Below are 20,160 nucleotides of genomic sequence, written 5' to 3'. Positions count from 1 at the left end.
CTTATAAATGGCTACAGACAATTGTCAGTCAATTGGCCTCTCTATCCTCTCTAGCCTTCTCCTGAGACTAGCCAGTGGTTCTCAGACCATGTAGACACTTCACTTATAAATGCCTACAGACAATTGTCAGTGGGTCCTCCTGCCCTCACTCTAGCTTTCTAGCTTGCCGCTACTTCCTATACATATATAATAACCGTAGATAACATTATAGATCAAAAAAACACTCACAAAACTGAATGGGGTATCCATTCAGACACACACTCAGTAATCTTCCATATTACAGTGAAGAGGCGACTCCAGGATGCTGGCCTTCTAGGCAGAGTTCCTCTGTCCAGTGTCTGTGTTCTTTTGCCCATCTTAATCTTTTCTTTTCATTGGCCAGTCTGAGACATGGCGTTTTCTTTGCAAACCTGCCTAGAAGGGCAGCATCCCGGAGTCGCCTCTTCACTGTTAACGTTGAGACTGTTATTTTGTGGGTACTATTTAATGAAGCTGCCAGTTGAGGACTAGTGAGGCGTCTGTTTCTCAAACTACTGTAGACACTCTAATGTACTTGTCCTCTTGATCAGTTGTGCACCGGTGCCTCCCACTCCTCTTTCTATTCTGGTTAGAGCCAGTTTGCACTGTTCTGTGAAGGGAGTAGTACACAGCGTTGTACGAGACCTTCAGTTTCTTGGCAATTTCTCACATGGAATAGCCATAATTTCTCAGAACAAGAATAGACTGACGAGTTTCAGAAGAAAGTTCTTTGTTTCTGGCCATTTTAAGCCTGTAATCGAACCCACAAATGCTGATTCTCCAGATACTCAACTAGTCTAAATAAGGCCAGTTTTTTATTGCTTCTTTAATTAGCACAACAGTTTTCAYCTGTGCTAACATAATTGCAAAAGGGTTTTCTAATGATCAATTAGCCTTTTAAAATTATAAACTTGGATTAGCTAACACAATGTGCCATTGGAACACAGGAGTGATGGTTGCTGATAATGGGCCTCTGTATGCCTATGTAGATATTCCATAAAAAAATCAGCCGTTTCCAGCTACAATAGTCATTTAGAACATTAACAATGTCTACACTGTATTTCTGATCAATTTAACCTCCTCCACTACAGCCCTGTTGATGAGAATGGGGGCGTGCTTGGTCCTCCTTTTTCTGTAGTCCACAATCATCTCCTTTGTCTTGATTGCGTTGAGGGAGAGGTTGTTATCCTGGCACCACACTGCCAGGTCTCTGAGCTCCTCCCTATAGGCTTTCTCATCATTGTCAGTGATCAGGCCTACCACTGTTGTGTTGTCGGCAAACTTAATGATGGTGTTGGAGTCATGCTTGGCCATGCAGTCATTGTTGAACAGGGAGTACAGGAGGGGACTGAACACGCACCCCTGAGGGGCCCCTGTGTTGAGGATCCCATGTGCATCTTCAACGATTCTCTTGTCGTTACTTGCTATACACCATATGTATCTCCTATATATAGATATTAACACCTCGTGTTATTGTTAGTGGCTGCGGACCATGTAGACACTTCTTATAAATGCATACAGACAGCTGTCAGCTGGGCTTTTCATGGTACCATTACGCCCTCCTTCTAGTCTTCTCATTAGACTAGTAAATAGCCTTCTTTCTATAAGACTATGGGTACCTTTTTATGCGTTACTCACCTTAATTTGATTGATTTTATCAGTTGCCGTCCCTCAATTGTTTGCGGATGATGTGTCTCCTCCTGGGCAGCTCACTGTAAGGGTCTGGTCTGGGCGGGTCTCATCGTCTTTTGGTCAGTGGGGAATTTCCCTCACGCTGCATAAAATGCGCCACCGGTTTTCCTCGCATACCCCCAGTGGAAAGCTCCGGAGGCAGCATCAATCATCAACATCGTGACGCCAATTTGTTGTCAATTTTCTACTTAGGGACACTCAAAGTCAATATTAAATTAATCAAACTTTATTATCAGCGTGCTGGAAAGGTTCCAACCAACTCAATGCACATGTCAATCAGGAGCTCTACTCGGGGCAGTTCCGTTAGCTCCTTAAATACTGGTTACAGACATGTTACATAGACATAGTTTGTAGGGTTGGTACCGGCATGTGTCTGACACCGTTTCCTATCTTAACTTATAGAACATATTCTGGGCATTCTGCCAGATTTTATTTTACAGTTATCTTACCAGGTAAGTTGACTGAGAACGCGTTCTCATTTACAGCAATGACCTGGGGAATAGTTACAGGGAAGAGGGGGATGATTGAGAAATTGTAAGCTGGGAATGATATGAGGGACAGCTTGGGAATTTAGCCAGGACACCYGGGTTAACACCCCTACTCTTACAATAAGTGCCATGGGATCTTTAATGACCTCAGAGAGTCAGGACACCCATTTAACGTCCCATCCCGAAAGACAGCACCCTACACAGAGCAGTGTCCCCAATCACCGCCCTGGGGCATTGGGATATATATATATTTTTTATTTTATTTAGTACAGATGAAAGAGTGCCTCCTACTGGCCCTTGAACAACACTTCCAGCAGCATCTGGTCTCCCATCCAGGGACTAACCAGGACCAACCCTGCTTAGCTTCAGAAGAAAGCCAGCAGTGGGATGCAGGGTGCAGATGGTCCTAAGGAGGAGGTCATGTCGCCCCCCCCTCATATCTTTACCAAGCACAGGCAGGAACCAATAATTATTTTTGACACTAAGACAAGATGAACATTTTCAAGACTGTCTCTTCACATTATACACATTTCCATCCAAGGTGTAAAGGCCGGTGTCTCTCATTCATGCACAGCCTCTTTCTTCTGCACCTGGACACTCAGTACTCCAGTGTCATAGCATGAACCAATGCCCCTCTAGTACCCCTCAGCCCTCATCCAAGATTAAAGGCAGACGCACAAACACAAAAGAGCAGTCAGGAAGAACAAATCCATCCCTCCCACACAAACTACAACAGAGAGGAGGCACACCTTGTACCTGAGACACTTGGTACTAAACCAAAGGAGAGAGGAGAACATATGTGGTTGTCTGAAAATTAGACTCAGTTAATCACTTGGTAAAGCCTGATAAGAGTATAATCAATGAGCTGTGAACCACCTCAGAAGACCTCTGAAGGTCTGATGTATTTGAATGCCACATGTGCAGTCAGATGTTGCATGGATAAATACCATGCAAATAAGAAGTTGCTGTGTTTTAATCAGTTTACAGCTCAAATCCAGTGTTTTAATCAGTTTAGATACAGTATTTGCATATCAATAATATATTGAAGACCATTGTTACTGTCTGCCCAGTGAGAGAGAATATTAGATTGAATGTTGATTACAGGTTGGAGGACATGAATAGAAAAGCTTCTAAAATCAAGAAATGATTACAACAATCAAGGTTTGCTTGCAAACATGGGTTCTATATTTTCTCTCTCTCTCGCTCTCTCGCTCTCATCTCAATGGTCACTGATCATCAGATCCTTGGAAAAGCACGCTCAGTGCAGGTACCTTAAACCGCAGATCAAGTCTCACCACGGCCATGTGCAAAAACTGTTTGAATAAAGTGTGAAATTATCGGAATAATCAAGATCTCAAAAATCAGGTATGTTTTGTCTCTCTTTATTATTCAGATAATATGTGATATGAATTATCGAAAAGCCTTATGAGCAATTCATGTTAAAAAAAAACTATTATGAGAGGTGTAGGTTTTAATGATGCTCTCTGATATTCAGGAAAAGTAAAGAGCTCTAGTGATTCACGATAGTTTTACTTTACAAGACAGATGTCAGTAAATTAATATACACATTTTGAGAAAAGATCAAAAAAAGGATTTCTACTTGTTGATTGAAAACAATTCCAATACCAAGTTAATTACCCAGTAGTACCTGTATCTTGTTCACAGACCAGTTCAGGATTTCATAGTCATAAACTGTGACCATACAGTCAGGAGATCTCTTCTATCAGGGGGCACATCATCAGATTCAGAACTCATAGAGGTGAATGACCACTCAGGACATTACAACAACATTGAGAGCGCTCTGGATGGATCAACCATCAACATCCAATGGCATCGGGGGGCAGCTGTGTGTGTAGGTTCTCTGTGTGGGTACCCACTTTTTTTTAGCATATTAGGGTATGTTAAGCTTGTATTTTTGTGTCTGTGCTGTAGTTTGGTGTGTGTGATGTATGTGTAGTGAGTGGTGTTAATAAGGCAGGCTCAGACAGGCAGTGTATGTTAGTACGGTGTTGTATCTGTGCTGGGCTAGCTGCACTCATGGCTCGTAAACGGAGTGGAGGCTGCTGCCCCCGGCCGCCCCTCAATGAGGACAATGCCCGCTTCTGCCTGCTGGCAGGGCTTATCCTGCTCTACCTGCTGTGTGGGGCGGCTGTGTTCTCAGCCCTGGAGCGCCCCTCCGAGCTCCGTGCCCGCCGCCTCTGGGACCAGCAGCTGGCCAACTTCACCCTGAGTCACCAGGTAAGCCTGGGAGCCTTGCACGCGCTGCTGAGACAGTATGGAGAGGCCAATGGGGCTGGGATCAGAGTGGACGCTCTTAGGCCCCGCTGGGACTTCTCTGGAGCCTTCTACTTTGTCGGCACGGTTGTGTCCACCATCGGTGAGTTGGACAGCTGCTCTCTGTGAGGGTCAGAGTCAGGGTATTAAAGATGCAAAGTTATTTGCTGTCATGTAGATGCAAACTGAACACAACTGTCTCAACAGATACACAGTATAATGTAGAATATTTATTGAGTAGATGACGGGGATGACAAGAGAGAGGAGAGGAAGCTGGGATGGGATTAGATTGATGATCGGTGAGACTCCGAGGCACTAATTTCAATGTACATCTGGGCATGTGAGGTCAATTTGCATTTCTGGGACTTTAGCTTTTTGTTATGTGATCACTACTCATGACTGAAAATTGTTAATGTTTCCATCTCATCCCTTCTTTCTCTCAGCTCCTGTTTTCATGACTCGTTCAGTCGCTCTTATTTTGAGTTTGTCAACATAAAGTGCCCAGTACTGTAAAATGATGATCCCTTACTTTAATATAAATTGCATTCATGGTATGAAATGAAAAGACATATATATCAATAGCCACTCCACATCTTTTTATCATCTCGACATCTAGTGCTAAGTAAGAACAAATGTAAAGGCACTTATTTGACAAACAATTGGCACATTGACCATTCTCTTTTGTACTCTTTCCCACCAGGCTTTGGTATGACCACCCCAGCTACCATCCCTGGTAAAATATTCCTGATCTTCTACGGCCTCATTGGCTGTGCCGCCACCATCCTCTTCTTCAACCTCTTCCTGGAGAGGATCATCACCATGCTAGCCTACATCATGCGCTGGTGCCACGAGCGGAGGATGAGGCGCTCAGGGGTGGGGCCTGTGTCTGGGGACGGGGAGCCCCGCAGAGAGGAGGACAGTCTGGAGGGTTGGAAGCCCTCTGTCTACTACGTGATGCTGATCCTGGGAGTGGCGTCTGTGCTGATTGCCTGCAGCGCCTCCTCTCTGTACTGCTCCATGGAAGACTGGAGCTACATGGACTCCCTGTACTTCTGCTTTGTGGCCTTCAGCACTATCGGCTTCGGGGACCTGGTGAGCAGCCAGAGGGAGCGTTATGAGGCCCAGGATGCCTATCGCCTGGGCAACTGTCTCTTCATCCTCATGGGCGTGTGCTGCATCTACTCCCTGTTCAACGTTATCTCCATCATCATCAAACAGACTCTCAACTGGATCCTGACCCAGCTGGCTTGCCCAGGCCGGCGCTGTCCCTGCTCTTGCCCTAAGAGGGGCCTCTGCCGGCGGCTCTGCTGCCCCTGCCTCCCTAACAAACACGCCGGCTTGAGGCCTCCACCCGCACGGCTCCGCCAGCAGCGGCTCAAACGCAATGGTGTGCAGCCCACCCCGTCCCACCCCCCTGCGAGGCGACACCGCTACACAGACGCCTCGGTGGAGACAGTGTGTAACAGCGAGACAGACGCAGGGATGGGGGTGGACGGGGTCGCTGGAGGCCGGCGTCTCTCTGGGGAGATGATCTCGGTGAATGACTTCACAGCATCCAATAAGGTGTCTCTGGCGCTGCTGCAGAAGCAGCTGTGTGAGACGGCCCACCAGGGCCCCCGTCAGAGCCACGTTCCTCGTCACAACGGCTTCTCTGGGGGGGTGGGCGCATTCGCCATCATGAACAACCGCCTGCAGGAGACCAGTGTGGACAGGTAATCACACCTGACCCCAGTCACACTAACTCAAAATAAAAAATAAAGCACTGTTTTCTGAGGGTTATTGTAATATTACCGAATGGTGGACTGGATGCTGGATCCTCTTCTGTTATTCCTAGAAAACTAGTGACGTTTCATCCTCAGAATTAGCATTGTTTGTCGATCAAAGTACAGTAGTGAAACAGAACAGTTGAATGCTACAGCTGGACATACATATTTGCCAAATGTAAATATATTCACACATAAAACTCATACGTTTTCAATGTAACTCATGTTGAGGGTAGCTAGGTTCTTTGTTCTAGACATGATGATAGCCCACAGCAGACCTCTACTCTGTCTGACAGCTTTTCAGAATGCCAGACATTCATGATGATCACTGACAATGGTCCCTCTAAACTGCGCACTGGCGCACAGCTCCCCTCAGACTGCCGCACAGCTCCCCTCAGACTGCCGCACAGCTCCCCTCAGACTGCCGCACAGCTCCCCTCAGACTGCCGCACCGCTCCCCTCAGACTGGCGCACAGCTCCCCTCAGACTTCCGCACCGCTCCCCTCAGACTGCCGCACAGATTGAACTTCTCTCAACTTTCTAGTTTTCCCCTTCAGTTAACACTATCAACATTTCGCTCTGCTGTGGGAATTGTCCTCAAATCAACGCAATATTAGCCACTTTCAATGTAACATTTCGAAACAAAATGAACTATGCAAAGCTAACTGTGCAAGAGATGTTATTGTAGGCAGCACGCATTGGAGTAGGATTCTGTTGCATTGACATGCACGACAGAGGCCCGTACTCTACGCAGGCCGGTGCATCATAACCAATCAGAGCTGCAGTAGACATATTGGCTGCATGAGGGTCGTGAGTAGATGCACTTGTTTTGAGATCAAAGCGAGAGCTGTGTAGCCACCTGCGCACATTTGTTCATATTCTTTGCTAGTTTGTGAGTTATTAGCCGAGTTATAGTGAATTCCTAGTCAACAATTTGGGAGTGGTTGCTTCCTACAAGAGCCCAAAATGTGTGCATTTCTAGCCATCTTTGAAAATCAAGTCAGGTAAAGAGCTTTTTTTWAAATCTCTTAAAGGGGCAGTGTTATATTTTGAGACGGTCTTGAATAAGCTAAATAGTCAATAGGCAGAGGGTAGCATAATTTGTCTCATTCTCTGTAATAATGGTATGGGAATAATAATGAATTTTATTTTGTAAAGTGGTTTCTTGCATCAAACAACACAACTGTTCAGTCACCTCCTTGTCTGAAGAACAAGTGGATAAACAGGTTGTTTTAGGCCTACATTGAACACCGCACATTTGATGCTACTGTAGGCTGAATGATAGAACAGCTATTTCCATGTTAAAATGTTATGGGATGCATTTTTCTCCATTGCTTTCGATGGTAGCCCACTCTGGTAGGCCTACATATTGAACAAATAGCCACAGTAGCCTACTTGGCCACTGTTAAAACTGTAACTTAAAGAAGTAAATGCACGCCAGAAGTTGCACAGAATTTTCACAATGTTCAAGTCTGCGCTCAGCAGAAATTCGCTCAGTGATGAAAAAAGTTGAGGGAACATTGATCACTGATCTCCTATTAATACACTGCTTGAATGTTCCTGTTTGGTTCTGTGGTGAGATGCGGTGGACAGATGCCTTTCATTTAAACAGCGTCTCTCTGGAGATGGGTTTGAAATGCTCAAGTGATTGGCTCAAATACAATGCTGAATGCAATCAGGCTTTGTGTGGAGTATGGAGACGTGGAGGGCCTCTTGAGAAGACCCACTGATTTATGAGAGCTTTGCAGATGTGTCCTGAGCTCCACCACAACACAATGGATTTGTGTGGGGTGGTATCCGGGATCAGTGAACATAGAAATGTATCCATATTATGTATATGCATCCTCGGTCACCTAATGTCTAGGGCTCTGGTAGAGAACCTGTTGAATATGTATCACAGTTGAATTGTGTTAATTAGATAGAAAGCCCTCAGACACACAGTATGAGAGCTGTAAAAGCGAAAACAAAACCTCTTCATCTTAATCAAATATAGTCTAGCCCTGGGAAATGTATTTATGTCAATAAACGGTATGAGAGTGTGACATCCACAATAATCTGGAGTGAGTTACGTTTTGCCAATATTCTGTGCTCATTTTAACAGTGCCTAACTGGTTCGGGCCCCCTCATACCTATGCAAATATTTCCCTCAAGCATGACCTTGTTCATCCATAGTTATCTCTTTACCATTTTCCTGTACCAAATTATCATTACCAGTGGTGTAAAGTACTTCATTAAGTTGTCTTTGGGGGATCTGTATATTACTATTCATATTTTTTACAACTTTCCCTTTTACTCCACTTCATTCCTAAAGAAAATATGTACTTTTTACTCCCGTACATTTTCCCTGACACCAAAAAGTACTCATTACATTTTTTATGCTCAGGATGGACAGGATTATGGTGCAATTCACGCACCTATCAATATAACGCATTGCCATCCCTACTGCCTCTGATCTGTCGAACTCACTACACACAAATACTGCGTTTGTAAATTATCTTGGAGTGTTGGAGTGTGCCCGTGTCTGTCTGTATACAAAAAAAGAAAATCATGCCGTCTGGTTTGCTTAATACTTTTACTTTTTACTTTGACAATTGAGTACTTTTTCCACCACTGTACATAAGTACATTTAAAAGCAGATACTTTTAGACTTTTACTCAAGTAGCATTTACTGGGTGACTTTTACTTTTACTTTAGTCATTTTCTATTAAGGTATCTTTACTTTTACAATTTATTACTTTTTTCACCACTGTTCATTACCAGTGGCGACCAGTCATTCAGGGTAGGTGGGGCAGAGCCTGTTTGAGCCCCACTTGTTTAGCTAAAAAAAAATATATATATATATGTATATATTTTTGGGGTTGGCTGTTTTGCATGTTATTTTGCCATTCATTCTTGTCACTTATCAGTTTGCAAACAATGTAAAAACAAATTTATTGAGTGAATAAAGCTGCATACAAACAGGGTTTCTTTCTTGCTTTCTTGAGTAAGGCAGCTCCAAAATGCAGGTGTTTCAGCCAAGCTCAGTGCTTTCTGTGGTGGACGGGCAACCAGCGGAAAATACAGAGTGTAGGCGATGGTAATCTTCTCTAGCTGCGCCATAATTGGCTCAGTGTTCTGTCACTCATTGGGACACTACGTCACCGCAGGATCTACAGGGAGAGCTAGGCAGTTCAAGCCCCCTTGGGTGCTGCCATAGATTTAAATTAGAAGTGCCCATCGAAGAAAGCTCAAGGTCATTGGCCACAGATAAAATTCTGTCAAATCATGTTATATCTACCGTAGCTTTGATTGGACTGATCATAACATCATACTTTCAAAATCTTAGCTATCAAGCTAGGCAAGCAGTCATCATCATGAATCACGTCGACAATCTACTGGCAAATCCTTTTCAATCCTTGTCATATGAAGAGAAATTATAGATAAAACGTATCAGTGCTCATCGGCCATTGGACATAAACGTTACACAACAGATCAGAAATAGCAAATTCAACAATGAGTGGTTTGGAAGGAATCAGTGGCAAACTTGGGGTTCCCGAGTGGTGCAGCGGTCTAAGGCACTGCATCTCAGTGCTAGAGGCATCACTACAGACCCCGGTTCGATTCCAGGCTGTATCACAACTGGCTGTGATTGGGAGTCCCATAGGGRGGCGCACAATTGGCCCAGCATCAGCCGGGTTAGGGTTTTGCTGGGGTAGGCCGTCATTGTAAATAATAATTTGTTCTTAACTGACTTGCCTAGTCAAATAAATGTAAATGTACATTTTTTTCCGCCTGCCTGCTATTCGGTGGAGAGGGTGTGTGGTCCAAACGGGGTTAAGGATTTAAAACATCTGTCTGAAAGGGTCTTTTTTCCAAGTTTAAAAGGATAAACATTCACACGGAACACCATGGGCCAGAAAAGATTGAATACATTGGCCATGCTGTTAATCCAGCATGACTTCTGCTGCGTTCAAGACAACTGGGAACTCTGAAAAAAACAAGCTCCGACTGGAAAAATACGTTTTGAACGGTCATCCAACTCGGAATTCCAAGTCGGAACTCGGGCCTCTTTCTAGAGCTCCGACCTGAAGGTGACTGACGTCATGATTCAACCTTGTTTTTTTCAGAGTTCCTAGTTGTCTTGAAAGCACCATAAATCCAGAGAATGCCAGAAGTTGATGACAAAGTTTGATGACAAAATGTTCCCACAAGAAGGACAGCACAACAACAGAGTCCAAAAATGTATTGTATGCTGCTGCATAAATTATGTAATACGTATACTGTAGCTAAGAAAGAAATACTAAGCGTACAGTATGTTGTATAGTAAGCTGTTAGTAGCCCATCTGCCTACTGTTCTCTTGGATGTCAAATTCGGCCTATAGCTGGGGTGCAATTTTGGTTTTAAAAGTGGGGGGGACATAATAATAATAATTATCATTATTATTGTTTATCTAGTCGGATAAACACTCCAAACAGCCTACCCGACCACTCGGAGGCGTCCGCACACCGTTGCCTCGTTTTGTATCACATTCCAATGATAAAATTGGGGGGGGGGACATGTCCCCCCGTCCCCAGTGAAGGTTTTGCCCCTGGCCTATAGCCTGTTTTAGAGAAATGTCATAATTAAATATTGTAAGAGCTTTCTTTGTCTGCTTGTATGCCCCCTTTATTTATCCTACGGTTCTGACTTGGTGTACAGGGAGAATACTGTGAGAACGTCCCATGTTCTGAATTCTGTCACTGTACATTTCATAAGTGTTGAACAAATAGTTATATTGACTACGTCCATCTTAGCTCGCTCATTAATGTCTTAATCGAAATGACGGATTGCCTCTGATACGCTCATCATTCCCTTATGCCATAGTTTGTACATCTCAATTGATATAGGCCTATTGCTTATATAGGTCTATCTCATTAATATCTTATTCATAATTTTTCATTGTTTTGCTTACTTTGTGTATTGTAATTAGCTCATGTGCTTTTCTTGACGAGAAGGCGACACTATATAATGTTGTTGAGTCTGTAACCATGTTTGCCAGGGACAGTCTCTTTCCATTCAAATATTTGTTTTCAACAAAAAGTTCAGTAATAGACCCATGTAATTCCAGTTGATATTGCGAGTGTTGTTTTGTTTGTGCAATGCGCTGTGTGTGCGTCAGTATATTGTATATAAAAGTGGATTCTCATGATTGTATTTTCCTTCCTTTTTAGACTACATAGGCCTAATAAAATACAGAGTCTCTSCCACTCTCTCTCTTTCTCTCTGTGTGGTGACTTAAAGAAGAGCAAAGTTAAGGCCTCAACATCTCGCTGAATTTATCTGAACTAACATCTATCTGGATTTCTGTCGTGTCCATTTTGAAAGTGCTGAACGAATAGGCCTACATCGTCGCAGCTCGTTTGCTTGCAATTGCTTATACTTAGAGCTAAGTGTTAATGATATAAGAATAAACTTTATTAATTTACTGAACATAAATGTAATAATGTTTGTGTATGGTTCAAAAGTGAAAGTTAATTTTGGCATTCATTATAATTGAAGGAGAATGCCCTTACAAAATAAAACTGCAGTAAAAGCGCAGCAACTGCAGTCGACTGTGAAGTAATTGTAGAATAACTGCAGTGTATTGCAGTTGAACTGCAGTTATACTGCATTCCAACTGCAGTTACACTGCAAAGTTACTGCAAAAAAACTTATTTTGGATGCAGTGTTTGCAGCATACTGCACTCTAACTGAAGTTATACTGCCGTTATACTGCACTATGACTGCAATCTTTTTCATAAGGGTTATCGACTTACACAAATCGACAAGGAGTCAGTAGTAACCACATTTGTTTAAGCAAGTCAGCCATATCAGCTACGGTTTTTAAAAAAGCAGTAAATGAGGCTGAATGAACTGTTTCTCTGACAGACAAGTCTCCGATAATAGCCAGGTGTAGCGGTGGTAAGGATTCACTCCATGGTGCTGAAAGAAAAGCTCTGCTGTTGGGACAGATTTATGTAGGCCCTAAAAGTTTGTGGGCACCGTTTTTCACCATTGTAGTGCTATAGTTTATTGTTTAGTGTTGTGTAGTGGCTTTGCTGGCAGGCAACACATTTTTGGGGGGAGTTTGCCCCACCAAGATTTACATGCTAAAATCACCACTGTTCATTACACATTTTTCAAAGAGAAATGTGCTGAGCACTTGTATTTTATCTAGAGAAACAAATCCTCCTAGTGGACATGAATGAAATGAAGTCTCTTCGTTGTCTGTGATTTATACGTCAGTAATCATTTATTACACGAAAACATTTAATGGTCTTGCATATCAGTTAATCACATTAACTATAAAATATTTTTCATAATAAATAAGTAGTTGAGTATCCGCATGATGGAGATGTAACTGGATGTTGTGGTGCTCTCTGGTAAATCCTAAACAAGTCCTTAGTCACATAATTTTTATTCTGTCTGAAAACAGTCAGAACATGTAATGTCTAAACAGTATGTAAGTAAAGCACATACTCATTTAAATCACATTTGATAATATATTAACAAGTTCATGGATCTACTGACCATTCTTGGGTTTGTCTTGGTCATATGTCATATCACTGTAACATGTTAAATCTAATGTCATCAAGGTACGTAATGCAGCACAGTACAGGTCATGCAAACCAGACCAAACACAGGACTGAGAGAGAGAGGTTTGATGACTCTTAAAACTAAACATCAACCTGAAATCCATAAATAAATGTTTTTAGAATTTTACATTGTTATAGATATTATTGGATGAATATATATCAGATGGTTTGTCAACTACTGAATCATATTGCTGAGCAAGAATCTCTGTGTTTGAAAGCGCCAGGTCCTATAAAATAAAATGTTCCCCATATTGTATAAATATAAAATCTATAGTTTTAGCTTTCACAAATTGCGTTGTACTTGTTACATCACCATTTTACTTGGCGCGAGGGATGAGAGACCAAATTCATTTTGTGATTGGTTGAATTGCCACATAATGAAAACAGTTTTTTTTTGGCATTGGTTGTCTTCCAGAGACGTTTCCCAAACGACAGAACCTAGACGAGCTTCTCAGAACCACCAAGCCCCTGGAGAAAAATGTAGACTGCTGTGAGGTGATTGTGCGTACATTCTGACAAAGTCGGAGATTATATAGTATTGGTATAATAACTGAGACAGTTTGATATAAATACAAACCCTTACATTAGGTGTAGTAGGATTGTGTGCCTCTTTCTTTTCGTAATAGGCGGAGATGATACAGTTCCTTCTGCAACACACAGGAAACAGGTTTGAGGACAAGCAGTTTCTCTACTCAGAGGATCCTTACTGCACTTTGTTATTTAGTACCTCTTGTACTGTAATGAACTTTTAGCACCATGCATTCAGATGAATTTACTTGCTCTGCAGACCACCTCCAGGTGGTAAGCCTGGGACATCAGTGTTTGCCAGAACAGTGAGGACAGTGAGCAGGTCAGGCTCCTCCCCCTGAGTACTCAGTTCCTCATAAATCTCTATCGAAGGAAGAGGGCAGTAGTTACAAACAAAACAAGGATTAAAATGCCCTCTCTCAGGGGCAATTAACTGTAGCAGTGTAAATCCTGTTGTAAACTCATGGATATGGATAAACTGAAGTGAGTGAATATAAGTATGCACACAACTCCCGCCACATCACTGCACCTGCCACTTTGGACTCCAGCAGGTCTTCCAGCTCTGCCTCCTGGTGTATTGCTTCTGCTGAGAGCTGGGGGGCGCCAGGGAAGCAGACCAAGATGATACTGATATTGTCCAGACTGCCCTGTAGAGGAGAACAAGCCAACCAAGGTTAGTAGCTACAGTTACAGTACACAGAGATGACCTCATGTTAGGGTACAGTACAGATCTGACATGAGTACGTCTTACCTTTGTAAACAGGATTGACTGTTATTAGTGAATCTTAGTGATGTATGCTGACCTCTGAACAGTGTGTGAGATAGGATAATCTTTCCAACCATTATGATAATGGTGAAAATCGCCTGCGCTGTAGATGTTGTTGTTGGTCAAGTGCCAAATCAGGTGAGTGCCAAACAAGGCTTACTAGAAAGCTACTAGCAGGATTGCAACAGACGCGGGCTCTGAGGTCAGGTGCTAAGTAGTGACCTTTGACCTCCAATTACGACCACTTCTCTTCTGTGTTCATCTGATCCTTACGAAATAAGGCCCCTTTTGTCGAAGAAGTCACCCATTCTCAACTGATAGTAGGTGTGTTAGAATAGCTTGTTAGCCACAGGTACTGATGTTGACTGATGTTAGCCGTTGGTGACTGTGTTGGCTTTAGATTATGTGTGTCTGTCTGTAAGATGTGAGCAAGCAGCATTGGCTTCCCTGATGTGACCTGAGTGGGCCAATAAAAGTCTAATGTACCAATGTTGTAGGCAACCTTAGCCTTTGTTTAACACTGGCCGTCCACACAGCAAAGCTAAAGCACTGTGTCTCCTTTCAGGAACATGAATAGCCTACTTCCTCCTTCATGCAGAACTGAACTGATTCTGGAAGTGATTACTAAGGTGAAGTGTGGTGAAGTGTGTGAGAGGGTTAGAAACTGTGACATTTTCAGGTTGTTGGGTAGCATCTCTAAACTAGAACACTGTTATACAACCACAAGCCAGCCCAGCTCAGCTCACTTAGCCTGTGTACACACAGAGTATGTGTTTAATGGGTGTGTTCTGGTGTGTATGTGTTTGTATAGGTCTTGTGGCACCACACATTCAATTCCCAGTAGTCTGTCTAAACCTGCTGGTATATCCTCAATAATATTATTTCACAGGATTAAGATTATGAAATAGAAAATAAAGCCTCTGCTAAAATAATGTAATCACATATTGTTTAATTAACAGCATGTCCGTGTGGCTCATGTTTAACCAGATCAGAGAATGTTGCCCTGTGTACATTGAGGAAAGTGCATCCACATTTTGACAGCGAATTGATACACTTATGCTCCAACATGTACATGTAGGGATTATTTATAAAGGTCACTGATGTGGTCCACATGCACTGATCTACAGGTGATCTATGACCATGAGTACTGACCTTGTAGAGGCAGAGGTCAATGACCTGGGAACAGACATCTCTGAGGTCAGTGCAGACGCGCAGCCGACTCTGGATGAAGGCGCATAGCTCCTCGTTGGAGACCGTGTCCCACACCCCGTCACAGGCCAGCACCAGAAACTCATCCCCGGGCGACCGCTCCACCACACACACCTCTGGCTCCGGAGACACCATCTGTTGGGTGGGCGGCCGGTTCACTGTCCCCTTGTAGCTGAAGTCCCCCAGGGCTCGGGACACGGCCAAGGAGCCGTTGATGCGCTGCAGGGACACGGAGCCGCCGGCGCTCTCGATGCGCTCCCTCTCCAGAGGGCTGTAGGGCTTGTGGTCCTCAGTGGAGAAGCACACCTGCCCTGCCTGGCACAGCATGGCACGCGAGTCTCCACAGTTGGCGAAGTAGATGTATCGTGGTGAGATGAGAGTGGAGGTCACGGTGGTGCCACCCCGCTCCCAGCCCTCACGGCGGGCTGCAGTCAGCAGGTGTTTGTCTGTGTGTAYGAAGCCATCTGTGAAGCTCCCTCTCACCCGATCAGGGTGGTCCTCTGGCCCGATCCCTCCTACAAGACACAGACAGTACAGTAAGTACACCCATGCAGTAAGTATAAATAGGCAGTAAGTACACAAGCAGTAAGTACACACAGGAAGTTATTTCACAGTGCACACAGGCAGTATAATTTTAAATGGTGTTATTCATTTATATACATCATTTATATAACCACATCAATACTGGCAAGATAAAATGGCAGTCACCAGTAATATTATTCTAAAATGTAGTGATCTTTGATAGTTATTACCAGGTATAAACCTCTCTCTAACACACTATTCAATACATATTTGAGGAGTCACATGCTTTACTCCTAAGAGTATAATGCTGCATATAAATATCTGCTCTCGAATGAGTCATCAGTGTATCAAGATCTGTTCATGCATCTATTTTGAAGCAAGCATCTTTTTAAACTAAGAGATAAAACTGGCTGGTAAGTAACATGATAAGTCTGTCAAGTTTTTTTTCACCTGTAGCTAGGACCTGATCCAGCAGGTGTTGTGAAACGTACTGTGCCACTTGGTTTCCCGCGTGCCCGTCAAACACAGCAAAGAAGCTCCAGTCTGCCAGCCCTGTGCCCAGCTGAGGCACACAGTTGTGGTAGTCCTCCATGTTTGCCCTCCAGCCCTGCATGCTGCACAGAGCATAGGTCAGGCCCCAGCAGGAGCAACCCTCCTCAGTCAACTTGTCCAGGATGGGACGGTCCAGGTAGGGGCTGGAGATCACCTCCTCTCTTTCCCCAACTGTGTGCTCTGCCCCTCCATGCCCCCCTCCTTTGAAGAAGGAGCTGACCCTCTTCTCTGTCTCCTTCACCAGCTGCCGGACAAATGCAGGCATCTCCACGCTCCCCTTCCGTGCAGTCCTCATGGCTACAGCAGCTGACAATGTGGACTGGGCGTCTTTTCTCTCTCCTGTGGGCCTGTGGGCCGTTGGCTAGGCCTGTGCCCTGCTGTGTGCTGCCTGTGTAGGCCCGTTGCTCCAGGCCTCTCAGAGTATGGGTGCCCAGGTTGATGCTGTTGGTCTGGCTGATGTATTTTCTCTGTGCTGATGCTTCTAGCTGCTCACCTCCCTCTCTCTTCTGTCTTCCTGTTCTCTCTGGAAATCTCACTGATCTGCACTCTCTCCCATTTTTATACCTTCTCTGTCTTTGTTAGCTCTGCCTCTACTCTGTAGTCTTTTGATTTCACCTTCTCTATCTTTTTTCATAGCTCTTCCCTTTCTCCATCTTTTCGCTAGCCTTGTTATTTTCCCTGCCTCCTCTGTGATTGCTTGGCTATTTATGTTCACCAATCCCAGAGCAGCATAGCTCATCCATGTCATGCATGCACTGTCACTCTCCCCCTCTCCCTTCCTATCTGTGCCTCTGTTTTTCATTCCTCCCCTACCAGATCTCTGCTAATCTCAACCTTTAATGAGTCTGGATTATCAAGCTTCTACGCCTGTGGATTAGAGGAGTGTCAGCCTTTTATAATAGCAGCACAGACTACTGCATGTGAGAGGGCGGAACTGGGAGAGAGAGAGAGGGAGGGACTGGGAGTAAGGAAGTGAAGGAGGCAGGGAGAGAGAGAGATAGGAAGAGAGAGCGAGAGAAGGCTCATTTACATTATGCATTGATGCTCCCTTTGAAACCCATTATGAGCCATGTGGTGGTTCATTTTTCGTGTTTTACTTTGCCTAAAGCTGAATCTGTGAATGACGCACTTAGCTCTGGCCTTGGCCAGTATTCATTTAGAACTTGCCTGACACTATTCATACCCATTATTCATATGCAAATAAATACTGAACCCTGGTATAGACTAGATTTGATTGATTCAAATAAAATAAAATGTTATTTGTCACATGCGCCGAATACAACAGGTGTAGACCTTACAGTGAAATTCTTACTTACAAGCCCTTAACCAACAATGCAGTTTTAAGAAAATACCTCAAAAAAGTAAGAGATAAGAATAACAAGTGATTAAAGAGCAGCAGTAAATAATAGCGGGGCTATATACAGGGGGTACCGGTACATAGTCAATGTGCGGGGGCACCGGTGTCGAGGTAATATGTACATGTAGGTAGAGTTATTAAAGTGACTATGCATAGATAATAACAGAGACTAGCAGCAGCAGCGATCAAGAGGGGGGGATGCAAATAGTCTGGGTAGCCATTTGATTAGCTGTTCAGGAGTCTTATGGCTTGGGGGTAGAAGCTGTTTAAAAGCCTCTTGGACCTAGACTTGGCGCTCCGGGATCGCTTGCCGTGCGGTAGCAGAGAAAACAGCATATGACTTGGGTGGCTGGATTCTTTGACAATTTTTAAGGCCTTCCTCTGACACCGCCTGGTATAGAGGTCCTGGATGGCAGGAAGCTTGGCCCCGGTGATGTACTGGGCCGTACGCACTACCCTCTTTAGTGCCTTGCGGTCGGAGGCCGAGCAGTGATGCAACCAGTCAGGATGCTCTCGGTGGTGCAGCTGTAAAAACTTTTGAGGGTCTGTGGACCCATGCCAAATCTTTTCAGTCTCCTGAGGGGGAATAGGTTTTTTCGTGCCCTCTTCACGACTGTCTTGGTCTCTTGGTGGACGCCAAGGAACTTGATGCTCTCAACCTGCTCCACCACAGCCCCCCGTCGATGAGAATTGGGGCGTGCTCGGCCCTCCTTTTCCCGTAGTCCACAATCATCTCCTTTGTCTTGATCACGTTGAGGGAGAGGTTGTTGTCCTTGCACCACATGGTCAGGTCTCTGACCTCCTCCCTATAGGCTGTCTCATCGTTGTCAGTGATCAGGCCTACCACTGTTGTGTCATCGGCAAACTTAATGATGGTGTTGGAGTCGTGCCTGGCCGTGCAGTCATGGGTGAACAGGGAGTACAGGAGGGAACTGAGTATGCACCCCCGTGTTGAGGATCAGCGTGGCGGATGTGTTACCAACCCTTACCACCTGGGGGCGGCCCATCAGGAATTCCAGGATCCAATTGCAGAGGGAGGTGTTTAGTCCCAGGGTCCTTAGCTTAGTGATGAGCTTTGATGGCACTATGGTGTTGAACGCTGAGCTGTAGTCAATGAATAGCATTCTCACACAGGTGTTCCTTTTGTCCAGGTGGGAAAGGGCAGTGTGGAGTGCAATAGAGATTGCATCATCTGTGGATCTGTTGGTGCGGTATGCAAATTAGAGTGGGTCTAGAGTTTCTGGGATAATGGTGTTGATGTGAGCCATGACCAGCCTTTCAAAGCATTTCATGGCTACAGACGTGAGTGCTATGGGTCGGTAGTCATTTAGGCAGGTTACCTTAGTGTTCTTGGGCACAGGGACTATGGTGGTCTGCTTGAAACATGTTGGTATTACAGACTCAGACAGGGAGAGGTTGAAAATGTCAGTGAAGACACTTGCCAGTTGGTCAGCGCATGTTCGGAGTACACGTCCTGGTAATCCATCTGGCCCTGCAGCCCTGCAGCGTGATCACACAGTCGTCCGGAACAGCTGATGCTCTCATGCATGTTTCAGTGTTACTTGCCTCGAAGCGAGCATAGATGTTATTTAGCTCGTCTCGTGTCACTGGGAGGCTCTCGCAGTGATTTTAAGCAATAATTAATGGGAGGACTTCTAAGCTGGTGATATAAACCCTTCTCTTTCACAAGTTATCACAACAAAACATTTTTATTTGAGATTTGTGAGATTTTTTGTCATTATTTTTTTGTCATCAATCTACACAAAATACTCAAAATGTCAAAGGGGAAGGAAAATTATATATTTTCTAAAGATATATAAAAGAAAATATATATATAACTCAAATATAAGTATTCAGCTCCCTGAGTTAGAAACACTTTTGGCATCGATTACAGATGTGATTCTTCTTGGGTAAGTCTATAAGGGCGTTGCACACCTGCGCAATATTTGCCCATTATTCTTTTCAAAATTCTTTAAGCTCTATCAAGATGTTGGGGATCATGGCTAGACAGCAATTTTCAAGTCTTGCCATAGATTTTCTAGCATATTTAGGTCAAATCTGTAACTTGGCCACCATGGAACAAAAACATTTGTTCATAACTCCACTATTATGTCTGAGCTGACAAGGTAAAGATAAAACTTAATGCATTGGGACCAGCTCCTTCACAACATGGCTCAATTATTATACTAATGGCGACTCAAGAACATTCACTGTCTTCTTGGTAAGCAACTCCAGTTTAAATTTGGCCTAGTGTTGTAGGTTATTGTCCTCTTGAAAGGTGAATTTCCTCTCCCAGTCTCTGGTGTAAATCAGACTGAAGCAGGTTTTCCTATTTTGCCTGTGCTTAGCTCCATCCCGTTTTTTTRCCCCTGGAAAAACTCCCCAGTATTTGCGATG

General features: G+C 44.0%; 2 protein-coding genes across 2 annotated transcripts; one reads left to right on the top strand and one right to left on the bottom strand.

Annotated features, from left to right (window-relative positions):
* The first annotated feature begins 4,180 nt into the window (after positions 1-4,180).
* On the top strand, positions 4,181-6,188 carry LOC111980220 (potassium channel subfamily K member 13-like). The gene is made up of 3 exons (XM_024010905.1): positions 4,181-4,575; positions 5,173-5,773; positions 5,894-6,188. Exons 1-3 carry the CDS (start codon positions 4,194-4,196, stop codon positions 6,186-6,188), a joined length of 1,278 nt encoding a protein of 425 aa, XP_023866673.1. The 5' UTR covers positions 4,181-4,193.
* A 6,641-nt stretch (positions 6,189-12,829) lies between these two features.
* LOC111980337 (protein phosphatase 1A-like) lies at positions 12,830-16,888 on the bottom strand. Its single transcript, XM_024011060.2, has 6 exons — positions 16,305-16,888; positions 15,276-15,847; positions 13,887-14,004; positions 13,606-13,720; positions 13,413-13,476; positions 12,830-13,297 (listed from the first exon to the last, which is right to left on the bottom strand). The coding sequence occupies exons 1-6, from the start codon at positions 16,699-16,701 to the stop codon at positions 13,268-13,270; spliced, it is 1,296 nt and encodes a 431-aa protein (XP_023866828.1). The 5' UTR covers positions 16,702-16,888; the 3' UTR covers positions 12,830-13,267.
* Between the last annotated feature and the right edge of the window lie 3,272 nt (positions 16,889-20,160).

This window comes from Salvelinus sp. IW2-2015, linkage group LG20, assembly GCF_002910315.2.
Source record: "Salvelinus sp. IW2-2015 linkage group LG20, ASM291031v2, whole genome shotgun sequence".
Lineage (NCBI taxonomy): Eukaryota > Metazoa > Chordata > Actinopteri > Salmoniformes > Salmonidae > Salvelinus > Salvelinus sp. IW2-2015.
Note: the sequence above shows the minus strand (reverse complement) of the source record. Positions and strands in the feature narration are given on the sequence as shown.